This window comes from Bactrocera neohumeralis, chromosome 6, assembly GCF_024586455.1.
Source record: "Bactrocera neohumeralis isolate Rockhampton chromosome 6, APGP_CSIRO_Bneo_wtdbg2-racon-allhic-juicebox.fasta_v2, whole genome shotgun sequence".
NCBI lineage: Eukaryota > Metazoa > Arthropoda > Insecta > Diptera > Tephritidae > Bactrocera > Bactrocera neohumeralis.
This window is the reverse complement of record NC_065923.1, coordinates 27,603,097-27,622,779: the sequence shown is the minus strand read 5'-3', so window position 1 is coordinate 27,622,779 and position 19,683 is coordinate 27,603,097. Positions and strand designations below refer to the sequence as shown.

General features: G+C 34.4%; 3 protein-coding genes and 1 long non-coding RNA gene across 5 annotated transcripts; 1 reads left to right on the top strand and 3 right to left on the bottom strand.

The window, feature by feature from the left end:
* Positions 1-3,928: 3,928 nt before the first annotated feature.
* LOC126762666 (RNA polymerase II-associated protein 1) lies at positions 3,929-13,000 on the bottom strand. The gene is made up of 16 exons (XM_050479576.1): positions 12,840-13,000; positions 12,487-12,779; positions 12,188-12,422; positions 11,640-12,105; positions 11,354-11,564; positions 11,007-11,284; positions 10,786-10,952; positions 10,549-10,712; positions 10,396-10,478; positions 7,912-8,131; positions 6,955-7,106; positions 6,334-6,886; positions 6,134-6,272; positions 5,841-6,071; positions 4,225-4,412; positions 3,929-4,167 (listed from the first exon to the last, which is right to left on the bottom strand). The coding sequence occupies exons 1-16, from the start codon at positions 12,964-12,966 to the stop codon at positions 4,003-4,005; spliced, it is 3,672 nt and encodes a 1,223-aa protein (XP_050335533.1). The 5' UTR covers positions 12,967-13,000; the 3' UTR covers positions 3,929-4,002.
* Positions 8,215-10,353, top strand: LOC126762664 (general odorant-binding protein 69a). 2 transcript variants are annotated; one of them, XM_050479573.1, is made up of 5 exons: positions 8,215-8,333; positions 8,407-8,485; positions 8,540-8,631; positions 10,079-10,181; positions 10,244-10,353. In XM_050479573.1, the coding sequence occupies exons 1-5, from the start codon at positions 8,265-8,267 to the stop codon at positions 10,342-10,344; spliced, it is 444 nt and encodes a 147-aa protein (XP_050335530.1). In that variant the 5' UTR covers positions 8,215-8,264; the 3' UTR covers positions 10,345-10,353. The 2 variants fall into 2 exon arrangements, with proteins under 2 accessions (XP_050335530.1, XP_050335531.1); XM_050479574.1 differs by having other exon boundaries at positions 8,268-8,343.
* Positions 8,551-9,522, bottom strand: LOC126762668 (uncharacterized). The gene is made up of 2 exons (XR_007667496.1): positions 9,451-9,522; positions 8,551-8,945 (listed from the first exon to the last, which is right to left on the bottom strand). It is a non-coding gene; the product is annotated as an uncharacterized LOC126762668 (long non-coding RNA).
* An 860-nt stretch (positions 13,001-13,860) lies between the features above and the next one.
* LOC126762660 (SET and MYND domain-containing protein 4) lies at positions 13,861-18,394 on the bottom strand. The gene is made up of 5 exons (XM_050479565.1): positions 17,837-18,394; positions 17,579-17,761; positions 17,107-17,446; positions 16,100-16,221; positions 13,861-14,885 (listed from the first exon to the last, which is right to left on the bottom strand). Exons 1-5 carry the CDS (start codon positions 18,195-18,197, stop codon positions 13,942-13,944), a joined length of 1,950 nt encoding a protein of 649 aa, XP_050335522.1. The 5' UTR covers positions 18,198-18,394; the 3' UTR covers positions 13,861-13,941.
* Positions 18,395-19,683: the final 1,289 nt, after the last annotated feature.

Here is a 19,683-nt window from a genome sequence, read left to right as displayed (position 1 = left end):
TAAAATCAAATAATTAAGTTGGATCGAATCACCAACGTCTTTCAACTAAGCCTTTGACAACATTAATCTGATTATTGAAAGATAACAAAAGCCTGAAGACGAAAGCATGAGAATATATCGGCTAGACCAAAACTAAGTTACCTTAACTTCTTGCAAATATAATTTAATTCGGTGAAAAGAGAAATAGTATTAATCTATTTCATATATGTATGTATGTTAAAACCTCATTGGAGAAAAAAAATTAAAAATAAGATTTAATCATATTTCGGTTACAAAACAAAATGCCAAAAATATGGATCGTTAGTAGCTAAATGAGGAGGTAAACATATGCGGTCATACGATTAATTTGAAGAAGTGTGAATTATATGGAGCGTATCTCGCTTCGATTAGCGCATACTTAATTATGCTATTGTGCGCAAATGATCATTGTTAAAGAGTGAGAGAGAGAGAGTTGGTTGTGCCTAAAAGTGTGATAAAGAAAATAAAACGATAATGGACAACCTATGAAAATAAAAAATTGTAAATTGATAGAAACCATTTGTAGAAGTTATATAACATAAGGTTTTCGAAAGCTTGAAAATATGACAAAAAAGAAGATGAGCGCCTTCGTCATTGTTATATGTGCAGTTTTCAATGAGGCACTTTTTTTCGGAGCTGGTATTTTTGAGTACTTGATTTACACTCAGTTTGGTTTGCCATTTGATAATGAACAAACTTACTCCGGAACAACGTTTGAAAATTGCGCAAATTTATTACCAACATAATAGTTCAAGCGACGCATTGGACGCTGTGTCCAATATTCGGTTGATAGTGTCAATAATTGCAGCAACTATGGCTCAGTGTCGTACCAAATTTACTCTAGTGGATAATACGCATCCTCAGAGACGGTGAACAGAGCACACTGAAGACGCTATTGCTGCTGTGGAGCAGAGTATCGCAGAAGACGCAAATGAGTCCATCCGACATCGTGCGTAGCAATCGCAGCTGGACCAATTCTCTTTATGGAAGATTTTGCAGAAGGATCTTGGTTTGCGGGCTTACGAAATCCAACTCGTGCAAGAATTCGAGGCGAACGACCAACAAGCGCATCGCATATTCGATAAATGAGTCCAAAACGAGATGGTCACCGAACCCGATTTTCACAATAAGATTTTGTTCAGCGATGCGGCGCATATTTGGTTGAATGGGTACGTTAATAAACTAAATTTTCGCATTTGGGATGATGATAATCCACAAGACATTGTTGATAAGACGTTGCCGGCGACAATGGCTTTTTCAGTTTCACACACATTGGAAGAGGAAGTAGGATCAATTGTTCTTGAAGTGCATAGAGGTCGTTCGACATATGAATAAATTGTGGATAAGTTGACTTATAGGTTCCGCCATCAATCCAAACAATACTGAGCTAGTCTTATTTACTAGGAGATATAAAATTACTGATATATATTACTCTTCCCTCGTTGGGATGCTCTTTCTTTTCTGGATAGGAAGCTTACATTGGAGCCAAACGTTCAGCAGAGAGTAAGGAAGGCATCGATCGCCTATACCGCTGAAGAGTAGGAATTGGGAAAGTTGGAGCCTCTTCGCAAAAGTACTAGCTCTACAAAACCGTAGCTAAGCCAATGATGTTTAATGGAGTCGTTCTGTTGTGGAGTGAGCTAGCTAAGCACTATATGAGGGCCTCCAACAGGGACTTACTACGATTTTTCTATTCCTGACAATATGGATCACTGTACATGCACTCATCTCTTGACGTTTCCTTAGCTGCTCACACACCTGCGAGGGATATGGAGCGGGTCAAAGTGGTTGGAAAATAAGTACAGTGAAAGGTGGCGACTTTTATTGGGAGCCGATGAACATTCCGTGTGCTCGTTAAGCGCTGGTGAACAACCAGAGCTTGTGTGACTGGCCCAGAGCAAACCGTAAGAGGTCCGCTAAACTACTTGTCCTTAGCAAATTCAATCTGGGCCAATTGTAGATGTTTTGGCTTGACACTGTCCAATAGATTCACAAGGTTGTGGCTAAATATGGTATACTTGTATTGTCAAAAGCTTTTTGCCAAAACTGTATAGAGAAAGCGAGTTGCCTCCCGACAGTCGGGTTTAAGTAATATGAACGGACCCGGATTTTTATCCGGCCAAGGACTGTCAACTCGGCACTAATCCTCGAAATTACTTCATGAAATTTTCCTGTCGCTACAACATCAACAACAACAAACTACAAAGCTTCTTCTTCATTGTCCGGTTTTTGTCAGACTGTGATTGAAATAACCACACTTTCGGCGAACCTAGCGAAGTGGCTGGGATTCATACTAACCGCCTTAACATATACATATTTTTGATCCCTTCAAAATTAGATTACAGTTAGCTTTAATTTTTTAAAAATAAATTAGGTAATTATGTCAAAGAGGATTGAAATAAGCTCTACTAAGCTTATCGAATTTTTTATTTTTTCGCAGAGTAGGCAATTTGACACACAAAAACGGTCATATACATATGTATATCGACATATACGCACACACTGATCTCAATACAACTGTATTTTTAGCTAAAACTATAATTTTGGGGTTAATTAATGTCAATTGCAATGCAACGATATGTCAAAAAGCCAAAAAAAAAAAACAAGAAACAAAAGTAAAAAAAAGTAACGGCGTTAGTTTTACGGGTTCGTCTGTCCCACGCCAACGCTATAATTAAATTTTCTGACATATTCCAACAATCAGCGGGTGCATTTAAAAATTACACATGTGAACTCAATTGTAATTAAAAATATTTGTTTGGCATGCACGAGTAGGTGTAAGTATGTATGTGTGTGTGTATGTAAGTGTCAAGCTTCAATTGAATTAAGTGTAATAAAGAAAAGCTTTCATTGACATTCTATAAGTGCCAAGATCAAACTAAATACTGCGCTATAGAACTCAATAATTTATTACATACCTTATTTAAAAAACTCCGAAACCGAATTCGAAATTACGAAACTTTGATTGTTGTAATGGTAAACAGATCCTACTTGGAATTGAAGCAGTTGAAATGGTAATTGCTTGTATTGAATTTTGTTGAATCAAAGAAGGCGAAATGCATGCTTTATCCAGGTTTAGGAAAACACTTGAAAGTACTTAGCGTCGAAAAATTTGAAAGTTATCCAAAAATTTTTAAAATTATCCAAAAAATTTGAAGTAGTAATGGCAGTAATTCTTTGTACAGCTATGATTACACATTATATTTTATGAATAATTCCTTTTTGGCTTTTCATATTTATTTTTTGGCTCCATTTTCGTAAATACGTATTTTCGAAAACTCAAAAACTTTTCGTTTTTAAAGAAATTATTATTATTATTTATATTTCATGAATTTTGCTTTCCATATTTATCTTCTAGAGAGATGTTCGAAATTTCGAAAACTCGTATTTTCGAAATCTCAGAAACATTTGTTTTTGCTGATTTGCTGGAGTTACTTATATTTCGAAATTGCGAAAATTCGTATTTTCGAAAACTTAGAAACTTGTTTTTGTGGATTTGCTAGATTTTCTCGTACTTCGAAGTTGCGAAAATTCTTATTTTCGATAAATCAGAAACTTTTACTTTTTTTAATTTGAAACTTTTGCTTTTCACGATCTGCTGGATTTTCTTGTAATTCAAAAATTCGTAATTTCGAAAACTCAGAAACTTTTGTTTTTGCTGATTTGGTGGATTTTCTTATATTTCGAAAATTCGTATTTTCGAACTCAGAAACTTTTGTTTTTGACGGAAATACCTGATTTGCTGGATTTTCTTGTAATTTGAAATTTCGAAAATTCGATTTTCGAAAACTCAAAATTTTTTTTTACAGATTTGCTGGATTTTCTTGTAATTCCATATTGTTACTGTATAATATTCCATTGCCAATGATAATGATTCATGAGTTTTGTCGCAAATTTTTACATTGTTGAGTGTAGTATCATAAATATTATCAATAAAAGTTTTTTTTTATTATCACTTTAGTATATATTTTTAACATTAAATTATTAATTTTTCGGCGTTTTTTTAAAATGTTCCAGGTGATATTTTGCAATCTTGTAGGGTATAGTGCCAACACGCACATCGTTCGTATTCAGCATGAGCGCATAGGCTTTAATTAAAGATTCATCCTGCTCGGCGGGCTCCAAATACGCGCCCAAGCCATTTATAAGCTGCAGGTAAATATTAGTTGGAAAAATTGTAGAGTCTATTAAGAGACAAGCACTTACCAGCGATTCATCACAATTTAGATAACACAGAGCGGGCGCATAATCCGACCACATACGACGACGCCACTTACTGTCGTATTTCTGCGCCATTGGCAGCAGTACTAAGGAACCGAATAATTCATCGCCGTAGCTGGTGGCTTGAAAGTGATCGACGAATAAGGAGTATAAACTCTCGAACTTGCACTTGCCTGCAAGAAATGCAATTAAATTGTTGTAAAATAATAGCAGAGTTGTATTTTTATTCCTAAGGCTGTGTATATATTAATACTAGAAGCCTATCAATATCCTCAGAGTCAAATAATTTCCTATTGTGTGCGAAGAGATCGGGTTAGCTCGTGAAACCATAGAAAACTTCCTTATATACGGTTATAGAGATTTAAATACGACATATCAAATGTTATTATTGTAACGGTTATCTAGTCTCTTTAGGGTGGTAAGGTTCAGATAAGCTGTCATCGAGGTGATCCTACGGTAGGTCCAGGAAACATGCTGTTTAGATGGGTCGAACCATAGAGGGTGGGGTGTCAGTATTGTGGGGTTAGCTGGGTATACAAAGAAATGGTTAAAGTTATGCGAGGACTCGATACTGGATAAGTAGGAGTTTAACCTGCCACAGTAACCAGAACGAAGCTGCACAAAGATCACTCTCGATTCTCGCAGCAACTTGAGTTCTTCGTCTGCAGTGGGTGATGGTTTGACTTCAAGTACGCCATTCACTGAGAGGAAGTCGGTGAAGGTGTTTATGGCTCCACTGTTAATGGAGGTCAGTTTGACATATTTGAGGAAGGACCCCTTGAAGCTTCTTGGAGGGGGTCCCGTTTCAAGCAGATGACTGCAGGGATGATTTCTACGAAAACTACCCAAACTGCTTGGAGAGGAATTCATTATGCTTCTTAACTGGGAGCATGCAGATGTTCGATAGGTGACATCAAGAAGCATCCTGTTATAGTTCGGAGTGTTTTGACATGTCTGAAGCGTCCTCGTCTGAGTTTCACTGCATCCAGACGACCTATTGGTGCGGCGTAGTTAAGGACCGACCGGCCGGTCTTCTGCAGCCCTCTAACTTATCAATGTTATTGTTGTTGTAGCGGTAGAAATCATCCTTGAAGTGGATGCTGTAGAATTGACAGTTCTTTGCCGGATACAAATTCGGGTCCGTTAAGGTTATAAAGTCCCAACAGCGGTGTGAACTAACTTTTTCATCTAATAATACAGTTCTACCATATCGAAGCAAGCATTTTTACTGATGTACCGTTGTATAAAATTGACAACCTCTCATTTCTTACTAGAAAAAAAAAACAAGACGAGCAATAATAAGATATTTACGGATCAAGGGTTTGTCAGTGACTAAAAAAGGACGCTTATTAAAAAACACAATACTTTTTGAGGTTATTTCAATTGAGTATTAGAGTCAGATTCGACTGTGTGATAAGATTACTAAACGGTTAAACGAAGAGATAACACCGATGTGCGTCACTAATTTACCGTTACAGCAGGTGTATTAGTACTCATCAGCGAGAGATCAATGCAATACTGGTGTATACATGGCCTTAATACATTGGTTATTGGAATTGCACACAGCTTTAGTTCAACAATTAATCAAATCAAATGCTTACCTATGACCGCCTTATCCAAATCGAATGTATAATCCTGGTATTTGTCATAAAAGCGCAGCAAATGTTTACGCAGCAACGGACGTATTTCCTCATTCAGGAATTCACTTTCTGGGCCCATAAACGCAGTCATAGCATACATAAGCTCTTCGGTAGGCGTTACAATTTTCAAATTCGAACTTGAATCCACCAACTCGGTCACGAGTGTGAGAGTCATTTCCAAAATATCACGTTCTAAATAGATGAAGAAATAATTTATAAAATCCAATGTGAAATAAATATTTGCAACAGTTTACCAGAGAAATCCACCGTTATCTTTTGTGGCGCGTTATCAAGGAAGTTTTGTAAGATGATTTTGAAGAAAAAGTAAGGCCAATCACGCGTTAAAATAGCGCTGGTGTGTGATGACTTGGTCAAGCTCAAATTCGAAGGTTCCTGAGGGAGTAAGGAGATCATTTTGTTTGTTTAAATAAATGTGAATCGCCATAAAACTCACCACAACAATGTAGTGCGACTGCGCCAAGCTGACGAAAACCTCCTTCCATTTCCTTAACGCCGACTCAGACACATATAAATACTGCGTATTGAAAATTATGCGTTCGAAAAGTTGCTCTATCTCCAGTATATGCTCGGCGCCGAGACAACACAAATAATTATAGACGAGTTGTAGTATTTGCGAGGAGTTGAAGTGCTGCAGCAATTCACTGCAACCCAGCAACTTATAAACGAACTGCACTTCGATTTTCGTGTAGAAATTGCTGCACAAATAATGATTCAAATTGTTGGAGAGCAAAGTGAGATATTTTACAAAAGTCTCCGCTATTGGTGGCGTCATTAAAGCAGCTAATAATGGCTTATGGGCTTCAACATGACTTCGAGACATTTGTAATTCGATGTGAGACCACAGGGTGTTTAATAGAAAAATGCTATATGCTTGCGGTATAATCAACTGTGGACCGTCCTCATGCAACAGCACTGCACCCACATTAGGTAACGGTGTATGCACATAACGGCGATCGCCTGACTTGCGTATAATTACAGAGGAGGTGCTATTTCAATGGAATAATGTGTATTTTGAGCAATGAAATTAAGAAAATATATAATTTTTTGTACTTACATTAGTTGGTTCACACATTTCTTAAACGATGCGGAATGTAAAAAATCACGCAAATATTTCGTAAAAAATTCGTTAAAATATTTTTGTTCATCGCGTTGTATGTGCCAATTTGCGACATGTAGGCAGGCGCTGAGAAGAGTTGTTTGGGAGAACTGAAAAAAATTATGAACAGAATAATTAAAAAGACAATAATAGATTAAAAAAGAATAATACAATTAAATTAGGTACATTAATTAAAAAAATATTTAGTCAAAAATTAATTCAAAAAAATTATTAAAAATAATAAAAAAACCAAAAAATAATTTGTTTAAAAATATAAAAAATGTGAGTACTTTCATTTTGAAAAAAAAAGATAAATAAATAATTGATAATAATAACATATTTAAAAAAAATTAAATTAATTTAAATTTTTTTAAATTTTTTTTTTAATTAATTAAAACAATTAAATTAATTTTAAAAAATTAAAAAAAATAATTTAGAGAATTTATTGAAAAATAATAAAAAAATTTTAATTAAAAAACTCATATTACAAAGGAACTTATAATCATTAACTTAAATTTTTTTTTAATTTTAAATTTGAAATAAAAGTGAATTTTAAAAAATATCTAATTAGAAAAAGAATTATTTAGTACAAAATTAATTTAAGAAATATACAAATTAGAAAGGATTTAGTTGTAAAATATAAAAAATGTGTGTACTTTGATTTTGTAAAAAAAAAACAATAATAATAACATATTAAAACATAATAATAAAATTAATAAAAAAAAAATAAAAAAAATTTAAAAATTAATTTAAAAAAATAATAAAAATAATAATTAAAAAAATTAAATTAGAAAGAAAAGTGTAATTATTACTTTAAAAAATTTTGGCATTTTAAATTAGAAAATAAAGTGAATTTGAAAAATAACTAATTTCTCAATAAAATTGTAATACAATGTTACACAACGTCAACTTTACCTCGGTAACATCGTTTCGTGTCGCACGATAAAACCAGGCGGAACAGCATTTATTAAGCATTTCGCTCAACATATGATTTGACTTCGCACTGCAGGGCTCACTGCCAATTGCCATCAATAAAGCCGAAGCGTGTTGTCGCAGCAAATATGGACCGCCCAACTCGAACTTTAAGTAATTGCAATGCCACTGCAACATATTATAGAAGGCGGAGTCCAAACGGCTGCGCTTGTCATAAGAGGAAAAACGCAACAAAAATATTATATAAGGAATAATTGATCATTTAGGAGTTGTTGGAGTATATAAGCACATGTTTCAGAATTCAGCACATTTCTTTGTAATTTAAAAACTGCACAATGAACACCAAACAGTTTGTGTTTCTCGTAATTATTTATCAATATACATTCTACACAGGAGTGACCACTGTAAGTAACGGTACATAGTATTTGTTATATACTTTTAAAATTATTTCTTGTAATAACTGCCGTTAAACATTAGCTGGAGGTGCCCAAACACATGGTGTCAGGTGTAAAGAAATTGACTAATATATGCATAAAGGAATCTGGTGCCAGCGAAGGTTTGTAGATATGTAAATATTTTTGTGAGGGAATTCTATAAAATATTTTTACAGATTTATTTAAGGAAATCAGAGCGACGGGCGAATTGCCCAACAATCAAAATTTAAAGTGTTTCATGCATTGTGTGCTGGACAAAATTGGATTGGTAAGAGAGAGAAGTGTAAAATAAATAAAGGGAAAATAAGTAAAAAAATAAAATTATGAGAAAATTATTAATTTATTAAAAATGAAAACAAAAAAATTTAATTACAAAATTAAAACAAAAAATAATTAATTGATTTACAAAATTAATATAATAAAATAAAAAGTTATAATCATTAATATTTAATTAAAAAATTTAAAATAAAATTAAATATATAAGAAAAATATGTATAAAATTTAATTCAAAAAATAATTAAGATGAAAAATAAAGAAAATATTAAAAAATTATATAGAACATAAAACAAATACAATAATAAACTGATTAAATAACAATACTAAACATAATAAGCAAATGCAAAATTAAAAACCGTTTTACCCACATAATAAATAAATTAAAAAATTTTACAACAAAAGACATGCATACATATGTATATGTACATATAAAAGTATAAAAAATAAATTAGTAAAAATAAGAAAAGGAAAATGAATGCATAAATATAATAATAATAATAATAATAATAATAATAATAATAAATGGATGTTCAGGGTATAATAATATAAATTTGAAAAATAATAAAATGAACTAATCTGAAATAATAAAATATATAAAACTTTTAAAGAGAAATAGTATAGAAAGAAAAGAAATATTTCGGACATTTAATAAATAATGATGTATAAAAATATTAATAATTAAATTAAATAAAAATATTAAGAAATTAATAAATATTTTTTTTTAAATAAGAAAACAAAAAATTATAAAAAATAAATTAAAATAAATATATAAGCAGTTTATTATATTAAAATACATTATATACATACATACATATGTACACGAATAAACCTAAAACTGGTATACAGCTAACAAAAAAAAATTAATTAAAAATAAAAAATATACAAAAAATATGCAAAACAATAAAATCAAAATTTATAAGAAAAAAAGTAAAACATAATAAAAAAATTATATATAAAGGAGTTAAATATAAAAAAAATTAAATATAAAAAATAATATATACCAAAAATGTACCCATAAAAAAATTAAAATTAAAAAAAAAATTAAAAAAAATAAAAACTAATTTTATAAAATATTTTAACAATATATATTGATATGTTCAAAAATAAACCTAAATTGGTAAATAATATCAAAGAAAAATAAGGAATAATTAAAAAATGCAGGAATAGGAAGATATACAGCAAAAATAATAATAAAACAAAAAATTAAAATATATAAAAAATGAAATAAAAATATATAAGAAAAAAAAGTGAAACATAAAAAAAATTAAATATAAAAAACTAAATAATAGAACACCAAAAATATAACCATAAAACAAAATTATATTAAAAAAATAAAAGTAAAAAATAAAAAAAATAAAATGTTATAAAACACAACATGACAAAAGAGATTCATCAAAAATTTATATTAAATTGCTTACTAACAACTATACTAAATTTAGATTGATGATGATAACATCGTGCACTTGGATAATCTCATTGAAATAATGCCACCAGACTTTGTGCCGATAATAGAGCAGTTGCACACAACTTGTGGCACAAAAAGTAAGTAGACTTGTATTTATATGCAATTTAAGAAAATATTATTAAAACGCTATTTTAAACAGGTGGCGCTGATGGCTGCGAAACGGCGTTTTTAACAATAGAGTGTTATATAAAAAGAGAGCCAATCATATCAAAAATGTTGTTTTCAACATTCGCGGATTGATTAAATAAATACGTGAATAGTAAATTGGAAGTGTTAGAAATTTAAGCGCACCTGTAAAGCGAATCGTCAATACGCAGCAGCAGCAGGCAACGCACAATGCGCAAGCACTCAATTTGAACTTTAATCATGGCATCCTAAAAAATAATATACAAAATATATAGTATTAAATATTTGTAAATATAAAAAAAAATTATGTTTAACTACTTTAATATCGCTGCGGTACGACAAATAGTTGATCAGTATATCCGGCAGCTGCATATTCATCAAGCGCACAGCGATGCCGAGATTTTGTGTAATTAAAATACGCACGAGTTTTAGGCATAAGAATTGTGGTTGATAATAAAATTGCGGCGTAGACAAGTTTGCTTCTATGAAAGCAACAAAAAAAAATTAAATATTTTATTTCGTTACACACACAGTATACAAGCACTATGTACTAACCCAAGTGCGCCAAGTCTGGCAAGAAATGCGGGAAGAGACACTGCATTAGCTCGTTATTGGCGACAATTTTTCCAGCGATCTCCTTGTTTGTGCGCGCCAAGCGTATGAGCAGCTTTAGACACGACGTAACTGTGCTGTTTTCCGGCTTGACAGCGCTCAAAATAAAACTAATAACAAAATATTAGTTCACTAAATGGATTTTCACTAGGCGAAACACTTACTAGATGCGTTGCAGAATATTTGTACGCAACAGGCATTCAATGAGATTAGTTTCCGCTAATTGAAAATCGCTCATGGAAGTTTTACTCTCATTTTCGTGCTCTTCGAAGTCACTGCGAAACATGGAACGGTTGCTTTCGTCATGCATTTGTAATTGCTGCATTTGTTTTTGTAAATTTTCTAACGCATTCAGATCTTTAATATCAATACTCATGTCGGCTGACTCCAAACTGGGTTGCCAATGACAGCCAGGATTTTCGAAAATGAAGTCCAGTAAAGTCTATAAAAATAGATAAATAAATATACATAAGTGATAATTCCCTAGAATTTAATACAAAAGCGTTAATACCTCATCTGCCTCGTTGTAAAAGAGAAAAGCTAGCGCTCTTGACACAACTTCCAGCACAGCTGGCGTATTGTCATCAAGTCCGAGACGCAGTAAGAAGAATATTTTCGAAATTGGCAACTCTAAGACACCGTCATAGAAGCCTTGGTTGTATATGCTTAGAATGCCACCAATCGCACCGAATGCCGATATGCGTTGTTGCATAATATTCGAGCTAGATAGATTATTATTTACGAATATAAAGCATAATTAGATGAAAATTCGAACCAATAAAAAAATAAACACAAACCGTGCCAAGCGAAAAAGTTCTTGCAGCGTGTAACCGGGTCTATGCGGTTCATCTCCGTGCAGATAAAGTTCTCTATCATCTTTTGCGGGAGCATTACTAGCAGGTATCACTTCTGTGACTGATGCATTTTCAACCGAGTATGGCAGTAGTACACCCTTCCAGTCGAAACGCGCCTCAAATTGTTCACCCGGCTTCACATTTGCCGTACTTTCTCCGATATCACGCATCCATTTAAGCTTATCAGTCTCAACTACATCGAAGTGTACCCAATTTTCCGCCTCACTTTGTTGTAATATATCATATGCCGCATTGCTTGGTGTTATAACGGAACTAACATCCATAGGTTCTTGTTTTTCAAACTTTTCAGAAGGTTTAGTTTTAGTAGTAGTGCTTATAGCACTTGAAGGAAGTGATTGATTTGATTTGTCTTGTCGTCGCTTTTTCAGCAATTCCAAGAGAGTGGGGTCTACAGTAATTAAGATTTGGATTAATAGCTAAATTTTGTACACAAAAACTAAAAGTTGGAAATATTTGATATAAACCTTTACCTATCGAATTCAATAGTTTCTCCCTTTCTGCTAAGATGTCATCTCTATTCATTTTGCTCAAAATATCTAAGTTTTCTTTATGCACTTCTGCAGCAATTGTAGAATTGCTGACTATCACACTTTCGTTACCATACATCTTGCTTAAATCCTCTGAGGGTGCCGGTACTTTTTTCATGGGCTGATTTTTACTTAGACCACCAGTTGCAAATATACTTTTGCCAGCTTTTGTAGATTTCTAGAAATTCATTAAAATTCGTCATAAAAAACTTGAGCTTATTTTGAAATATCTGTTGACTCACTTCCAATGTGGTTAATTTGATTGTTGGAAACCCGATATTTTCTTCAACGTCCATACCGTCATTCAGCATTGGAGCATCGAATTTTTTCTCTACAATATCCCCAAGCACTATCTCACTAAACTTTTCTACATTGCTTGTGTCCAAATTTCCAACAATCTTCTCGTGTATTTCTCCTAAGATTTCCTGCTTGACTGTCGGAACTGACGCTGCGCTATAAAGCTTCTGCTCTGCATTGTCATTAGCACTTTCACTTGCCTTCTGGCGGCTCCTTACAAACAACGACTTTTTGGTTTCTATATATTAAAATATTTTAATTAATATGAATAAACACTTTCATTTAAATTAATATATACCTTTTGGCACTTTAACGAACTGCGCTGCCGGTTGGAGTTTTGGATTTTTCGCCCGTTGCGATAAAAACTCATTTTGCATCCGCAATATATCCTCTTCGGTTTCACCACTTTGTGGTCGTTTTATCATTTTTAAACCTTATTATTTCAATAAAAAGCCTTTTAAATGTTCAAATAAGTTTTTACGAATTTCACATTTGTTTCGCGCGAATGCAAATAAACAATTCCCATATGATACTCTGGTGTTGCCAGCCGCAACTGAAATAATTTTTTGTGTGAATATTTGCGAACGAACATTTTATCATTCGTTCGTTGCCACTTAACCCTTATTGTACGAATTAATATAAGTATTCAAATGTTAATTATATTGAATAAAATTAATTGTTTTTAATCAAATTAATTTTTGAAATAAATTTTATCAAAATTTAACGTAAAAGCAACGACTATTTAAAAAAAATATTTCCTAATTAGTTAGAGGACTGATATCTTTTAGGTTCAATCCGGTTGTGTGAACTCCATTTTCGTGGGACGGTGATGGAAACCGGCTTCGGTTTACAAAAAAATTTTAAAATAGGTACCAGTGCACAGAAAGTTATGGGGTTTCATTTGGTAAAACCTCCAAAAACGTGGTTCTGTTCAAGGAAGTTGTTGTTGCTCTAACGGGTACCTAATCCACCTTGGGATGATAAGGGTTAGATAAGTTGTCATCGACGTCATCGTTCGACGCGGTCGAACCAATGGGAGAAAGGTGTCAGATGAGTAGCGTTAGGAGGGCATGCAAAGAGGTGGCTAGTGTCATACGGGGACTCATTGCACGCTGGACATACATTTGATACGTCACGGTCAATTCTGGATAAGTAGGAGTCTCGCGGCAACTCGAGCACTTCATCTCAAGGAAGTATTTGCAGCTGGTTGTTCCTGGATACAAATCCGATTCTCGTACGAATGGCATTTAAAGTAACTGTCTGTTCTTTTGGACTTAAAAAGAAGAAAGGAAATCATATGTAACACATTTTCACGTCTTCTAATAAATTTATTTAAAATATTTTTAGTTTCTCAAAGGCTTTTGAACAAAAAAAATATATTTTTTATTCTTTATTTACAACTATTTAAAAGTGGTACCGCTATCGGCTAAACACTTGATCAACGAATGCTGAGCTATAATTGTGTCCTTGTGGGGCAAAACTGCTATTTCGAAAAACATTTCAATACCTTCCTTAAATTGCTCAATTGCTTGCGGTATGTTTTGCTTGTGCATGTCCTCAGCGGCTTTCCGATAAAGCTCCTCTATTTGAATCATTTTCGCTACACTCGTTTTCAGCGAAACATTTTTTCGACAACGCGCGCAGCGCACCTCCTTGGCTATATCCTTCGGGAACTTCAAAACATTTGGACAATTTGCAGTGAGACAACGAAAACGAACTTGCTTATCGATTTTCTGTATTGTTGGCCAATTCTCTTGACAGGCCATACATTTGCAATCGAACAGGTAGCGACCACGCAGTGATCTTTGGCGCTCTTTCAAATTTGTTTTGGTGAAAATCGGCCCGTAGTTCTCAGCTATCACTTCGTTCGGCTGATGTGGCTTTATGGTTGTCAACACCAGTTTCTTGCCAACAAAGTAACGGGCCACGCTCGGCCAGCACTCGTGATTGAAATAAGCGCCTGTCGCGTAGATGGCAGCACCTACATAGACCACTTTAGAGCCCTCGAAATGGTGTTCCTCGGTTATTTTAGTCTCAAAAACTTCGTGCGCATTGTATTGTAGCACCTGCAACAGTCCGAGGAGTGCGGCACCTACCTGCAACTCAACAGCAGTTGGATTCACACCCTCACTCTTACGACGTCCAAAGTATTGCGCTTTCTGCAAGCAGCGCAATAAGAAGCCGGCCATCAGTGAACGTTGTAAGTAGTCTTCGGCTTGTCGGCTCTCAATATGCGCACAAAGATGCTCATACATCGAGTTTGCATCATGGATGGCACTCTCCACGCTCGAGGCTTGTGTGAATACACGTAAGGCCAAGTAGCAAAGTATTGACATGCCGGAACCTGAAAGATAATGAAGAGGGATTCGGTTTTAACAAATTTACATACATATAACATTGTTGAAATTATATTTGTGAATTCTTAATTACTAACCTCCTTAGGCAGATAATATTTCGCTGAAGTTGGACTATAATAGTTGCATTCAGGGGAGACTTCGCTACAGAAAGGCTTAAGAAAAATCACTGCGACTTGTCTGCCACTGGCTTTATCTATATCGACGGGTTTTAACAAAGGCTATTTGACAAAAATCACAAATAAGGCACTTGGATACCAATAATTTCCAGAATATGCCCATTTGACGTTATTACATTTGTGAAGAATTCCATGTGATTTTGAAACAGTGATTAATCTTAATAACAGGTAGTACTTTGTCACATCAAAATAACATTTCTGCGGCCGATTTGGTCCGAGGGCAAGGATTCTTGAGCGGGCACAAACTAGTTAACTAATCTAACTTCTCCTGAGATATATTCAGAATTTTTGAAGCTGATGGTAAAACAGAGAAAAGTCCCTTCAATCATGTGTAATATTTTCGGAAAACCGACTCTCTCGAGCTTGACTTGTGTAGTACTGGCTTCCAATTATTAGATTTGAACAACCGATACTCATTTCCACGGATCTATGTTGTACTACATTAGATTGTCTTCACTAAGAGATTCTCTCAATAGACGTTGAAAGATCGAACATCTAAGGAGACCTCGACAGATTGAAGTAAAAACTGAAGAATACATCTAGTATACTTTGACTTTCAGAATGCCTTGCCATATAGTGACGGTAGTAGAGGATTTAAGAACGAGGATCTCTATCCCGAATTTTTGGAGACTTGATAACGATGCTAGTACAGTACCATTTCGGATCAGAATTAGTTTTTTACGACTGATCTTTGGATAATATGTAAAGTTACTAAAAAAACGTAAAAAATAACATATTTTTTGCATCGATAGAGCTGTAAATGGATCCTCTATAACTTGGAGATATCGTGCCTTCTTCGGCCGAAGATCGGTGCGTGATTGATTTATACTTTAAAACCAAAGATCTCCGATTAGGAGCTACATTGTGTTCCAGGGCATTAACGCGTTTCATAGCAACGTAGTATTCTCTTTAGTGTAAGTATTTCACACCTTTTTTTTTTTTTTTTGAACCTCGTTAATTGGCACCTTAATGAGCTACTTAATTGTATAACTCTAATGCGAAAATATAAACGTGATTTACATTACCAATGAAAAGATCCATAAAGTGGCATTCAAAACGATGATAACTGTCACATGCCTCTCCCATGCATTGCGCAGAGCAGAAAGCGATTCCAGAGCAATTAACACATGGCACTGGAGTAATTAACCTGTAAATGTAGACTTTTAGTGCTAATGCATTTCAATTTGTAGAAAATTTAGCATTAATTTGTGCAAATATTTTTACGTAAAGCTGGTAAAGGTTCATAGACTGTATATAACTCATTGATTTTATACATATATTTGGATGGCCAAATGTGTTATATATTTTTATGTATTTAATAAATGCTTATAACTAGTTTTTATTCGTTCATTAAATACGATAACTGTTAACTAACCATTTGTTATTACCAAAATAAGAAGAAAAAGCCTTGAGAGATTACAATGTGATATAACAGAACTATACTCTTTGTTGAGAACTTGAGTTCAGAGGTTATTTTATCTGCCTAAAGCATCTGCAGAGGTAAAGTGGGAGAAAGTGGTCTAATGTAATGGTGTAATTTCCAGTTGCACCTATGTATCCGAAAGTTTCAGCTTTCTTTTCTGGTTTTTCGAGAAGGTTTTGTAAGAGGTTTCATGGCCCTCCAGAAAATTTTGAGACGAATCCACCTCACAATTCGCTGTGCCATTATCTTGATTTGAAAGACTTCGATTCATTAAAATCAACTTCTGCAGTCTAACCGTCTAAAAGTTAGACCAGAAAAGCGAGTCAACCGCGTTCGAAGTATTCAGTTGAAATAGTCTCTCCCTAACTTTTTCGACTCTGCAGGAAAACTGAGTTCGAAGTGATGAGCTGAATTTATTCCTGTTTAAATCTCAAAAGGCATTGAAACCTCGAAGCATTTGAAAAATGCTCACAGAGTTACAGTACTTTGATCGATATAACGTTGAAAACTTTAAAAAGAGTGGTCTCAAGTTGTGAGCTGTGAGCTTCTTTGAACTACAAGTGCATTACTATACAGACACTTGATAATAAATCTTCAACTCGTACATACCTCTCGAAACAGTGATGACAGTGACTGCCATAATAATTAGGTGATAAACATGCGGCAACTGGATTCTCACAGAGCACAACGTCACCGGTCTTCAAATGATCACCAGCGACCATGAAACGACCTCTTTCTTTGGTCTCCGCCAATTTCACCAAGTTAGAAGCACCACGTAAGTTGGCATTTTCACCACTCGCCAGCGGTGGTGCCACGGCCGATTCGATCTTTTCGCTGGGTTTTATCAGTGACAGTTCCTTGCCGAAGGCATCTCTTAAGGCAATATTATTACCAGATAGTTTCTCAGCAATTTTCAAGGATATTTCCGAGCGCGCAGTTTCACCCATTACTGGAAGGTATAAGAATATTATTGATTAGATTTTTAATGATTATTTAAGGTTTTATTGAGTGTACTAATTGGATGGCTCAAGCTCAAAGTAAAGTAGCTTCTGTGACCGGAGAAATAATTTTTCACACTTACAGGCATAAGCTTTCGCCAATTTGATATAATAATCGACATTCTCCTTCAGCTCCAAACCATAGTTTGCGGCTAATTTGAGATCACTCATGGCAGCCTGACCATTACCCAAATTAATAAGAATTGCGGCACGAGAGCGATAGGCCATAGCCAAACTGAGACCGTTATCCACAGCTAGATCCACATCTGCAAATGCATAGAAAGTGAGGAAATAGCGCTAGGACTTTAGAAAGACATAAAAGAAAGCACTCCACCACACACCTTTCGCCGGTGCACGCATTACGGCCAAATTGGCAAGTGGCAAGGCTTGTTTGAAATCTCCCAACAAATTGAATTTATCTGCCTGTGCGCGCCGTTGCACCGAAAACAGTCCATCTTTGCCTTTGTAGACCGGCGCGACATTTTCCAACACACCCAAGACCGTATCACATACCTCACGATCGCTGAAGATCGACAATATACGCGCTTCGTTCGATTTCAATTGACTGAAATAGTGTTTCAACCACTTGTCACTGCAACCTTCTTTCACCTCCAAAAAGAATTCGTTGAAGAAGCCCTTCTGATCGGACTGCACGGTGCGTGCGCTGCAGATTTGCTGATAAGAAATGTCTCCCATCTCCATACTGTACAATGTGTGTGTATTAAATTTTGTATGCTTTGATTTTCGAAAACGTTTTTGAATTGGATTGCTTTAATAAATCGAATTATTGCAGAGTTAATATTATTTCGTGTTCAATTGAAGATCATTTTAGACAGCTGTTGATTCTTTCAGTTTTCTTACTTAACTTTGCCCACTCAAAGTTTTGTAGTTGCACTTCTAAATATCTAAAAATAAATACTGTGTTTTTCTTTCCAAAATTCTGAATGAATGGAGATTATTGTGAATGCAACTTTTTCAAAAACTATTAAAAATATTCACAGTATTGAATTTCTAACAAGAATTCTATTTCGTTTGATTAGAAATTAAAGATCGAGGTACAGTTTTGATACAAAGATATTGCGATCTCATTAATTTTGTAATATTTACGAATTTATTTTCAGATTTTAATTCAAGTTTAGTTTGTTAAGGGTTCCAAATAAGTTTTTAATAGCTTCAAAATCATGTCTTCAACAAAAAAATTACTGGATTGTCCAACCAAGCAGGATGTTTTTCCGATCGGAAATGAGCCACAACCTAACCCAAAGTGAACTTAAAAAATGTACTTCCATTAAGATTAGACAAAAAACACAGAAACATTAAATTTAATGGAAAATGTTTATCACCATACGAAAGAATATTCTTTGGCACTTATTTTTCGAAGATAATCTCTTTTAAATGTTGGCCGCTGCTACGTCTCAGATGGTCCATCCGTTGAGTCTCACCGAAGTGTTCTCTCAATAAATCCATTGATTGACGGTTACATTCTCACCGCCATCATTTTTGAAGAAATATGGACCAATGATTCCACCGGCGCACAAACCGCACTAGAACGTTGTTTTTTCTGGATGAAATGGCAGCTTTTGAATCTCTTCAGGTTGCTCTTCGTCTCAAATACGACAATTTTTCTTGTTTATTTAGTCATTGAGCCAGAAATGGACCTCATCACTGAACAAAATTTGGCTCGAAAACGTCGGATCTTCTTAGAACTTTTCAAGAGCCCATAGATTGTTCTTGTGGTACGATGCATTATCTTGGTAAAACAGTACTTTCTTTATTTTCAAATGCAAACGTTTTTCGGCGATTTCGTTCTTCCCTAACACTATGTAATAGTCTCTGTTGAGGGTCATTGATTTTTCCAGGAAGTTAATAAAAACTATTTCAGGCGCATCGCAATATACCGACGCCATAACCTTGTCATCTGACTATCCACTAGACTGCGGAGTGAAAGGATGGAGCCATGTTTCATCCATTGCCATATATCGATCCAAAAACTAGGGTTAATTACGCTTGAACATCTTCTAACACTGCTCCGAATCATCAATTCGTCGTTTTTTTGGTCAGTTTGAATGAAACAAAGTCAGCATAGACTTTTGTTCTGCCCAAATATCTGTGCAAGTACGCTTCAAACCTAACTCTCATAATATTTAAGACCTCTTCTAGAATTCTCAACAAATTACTTCGATCATCC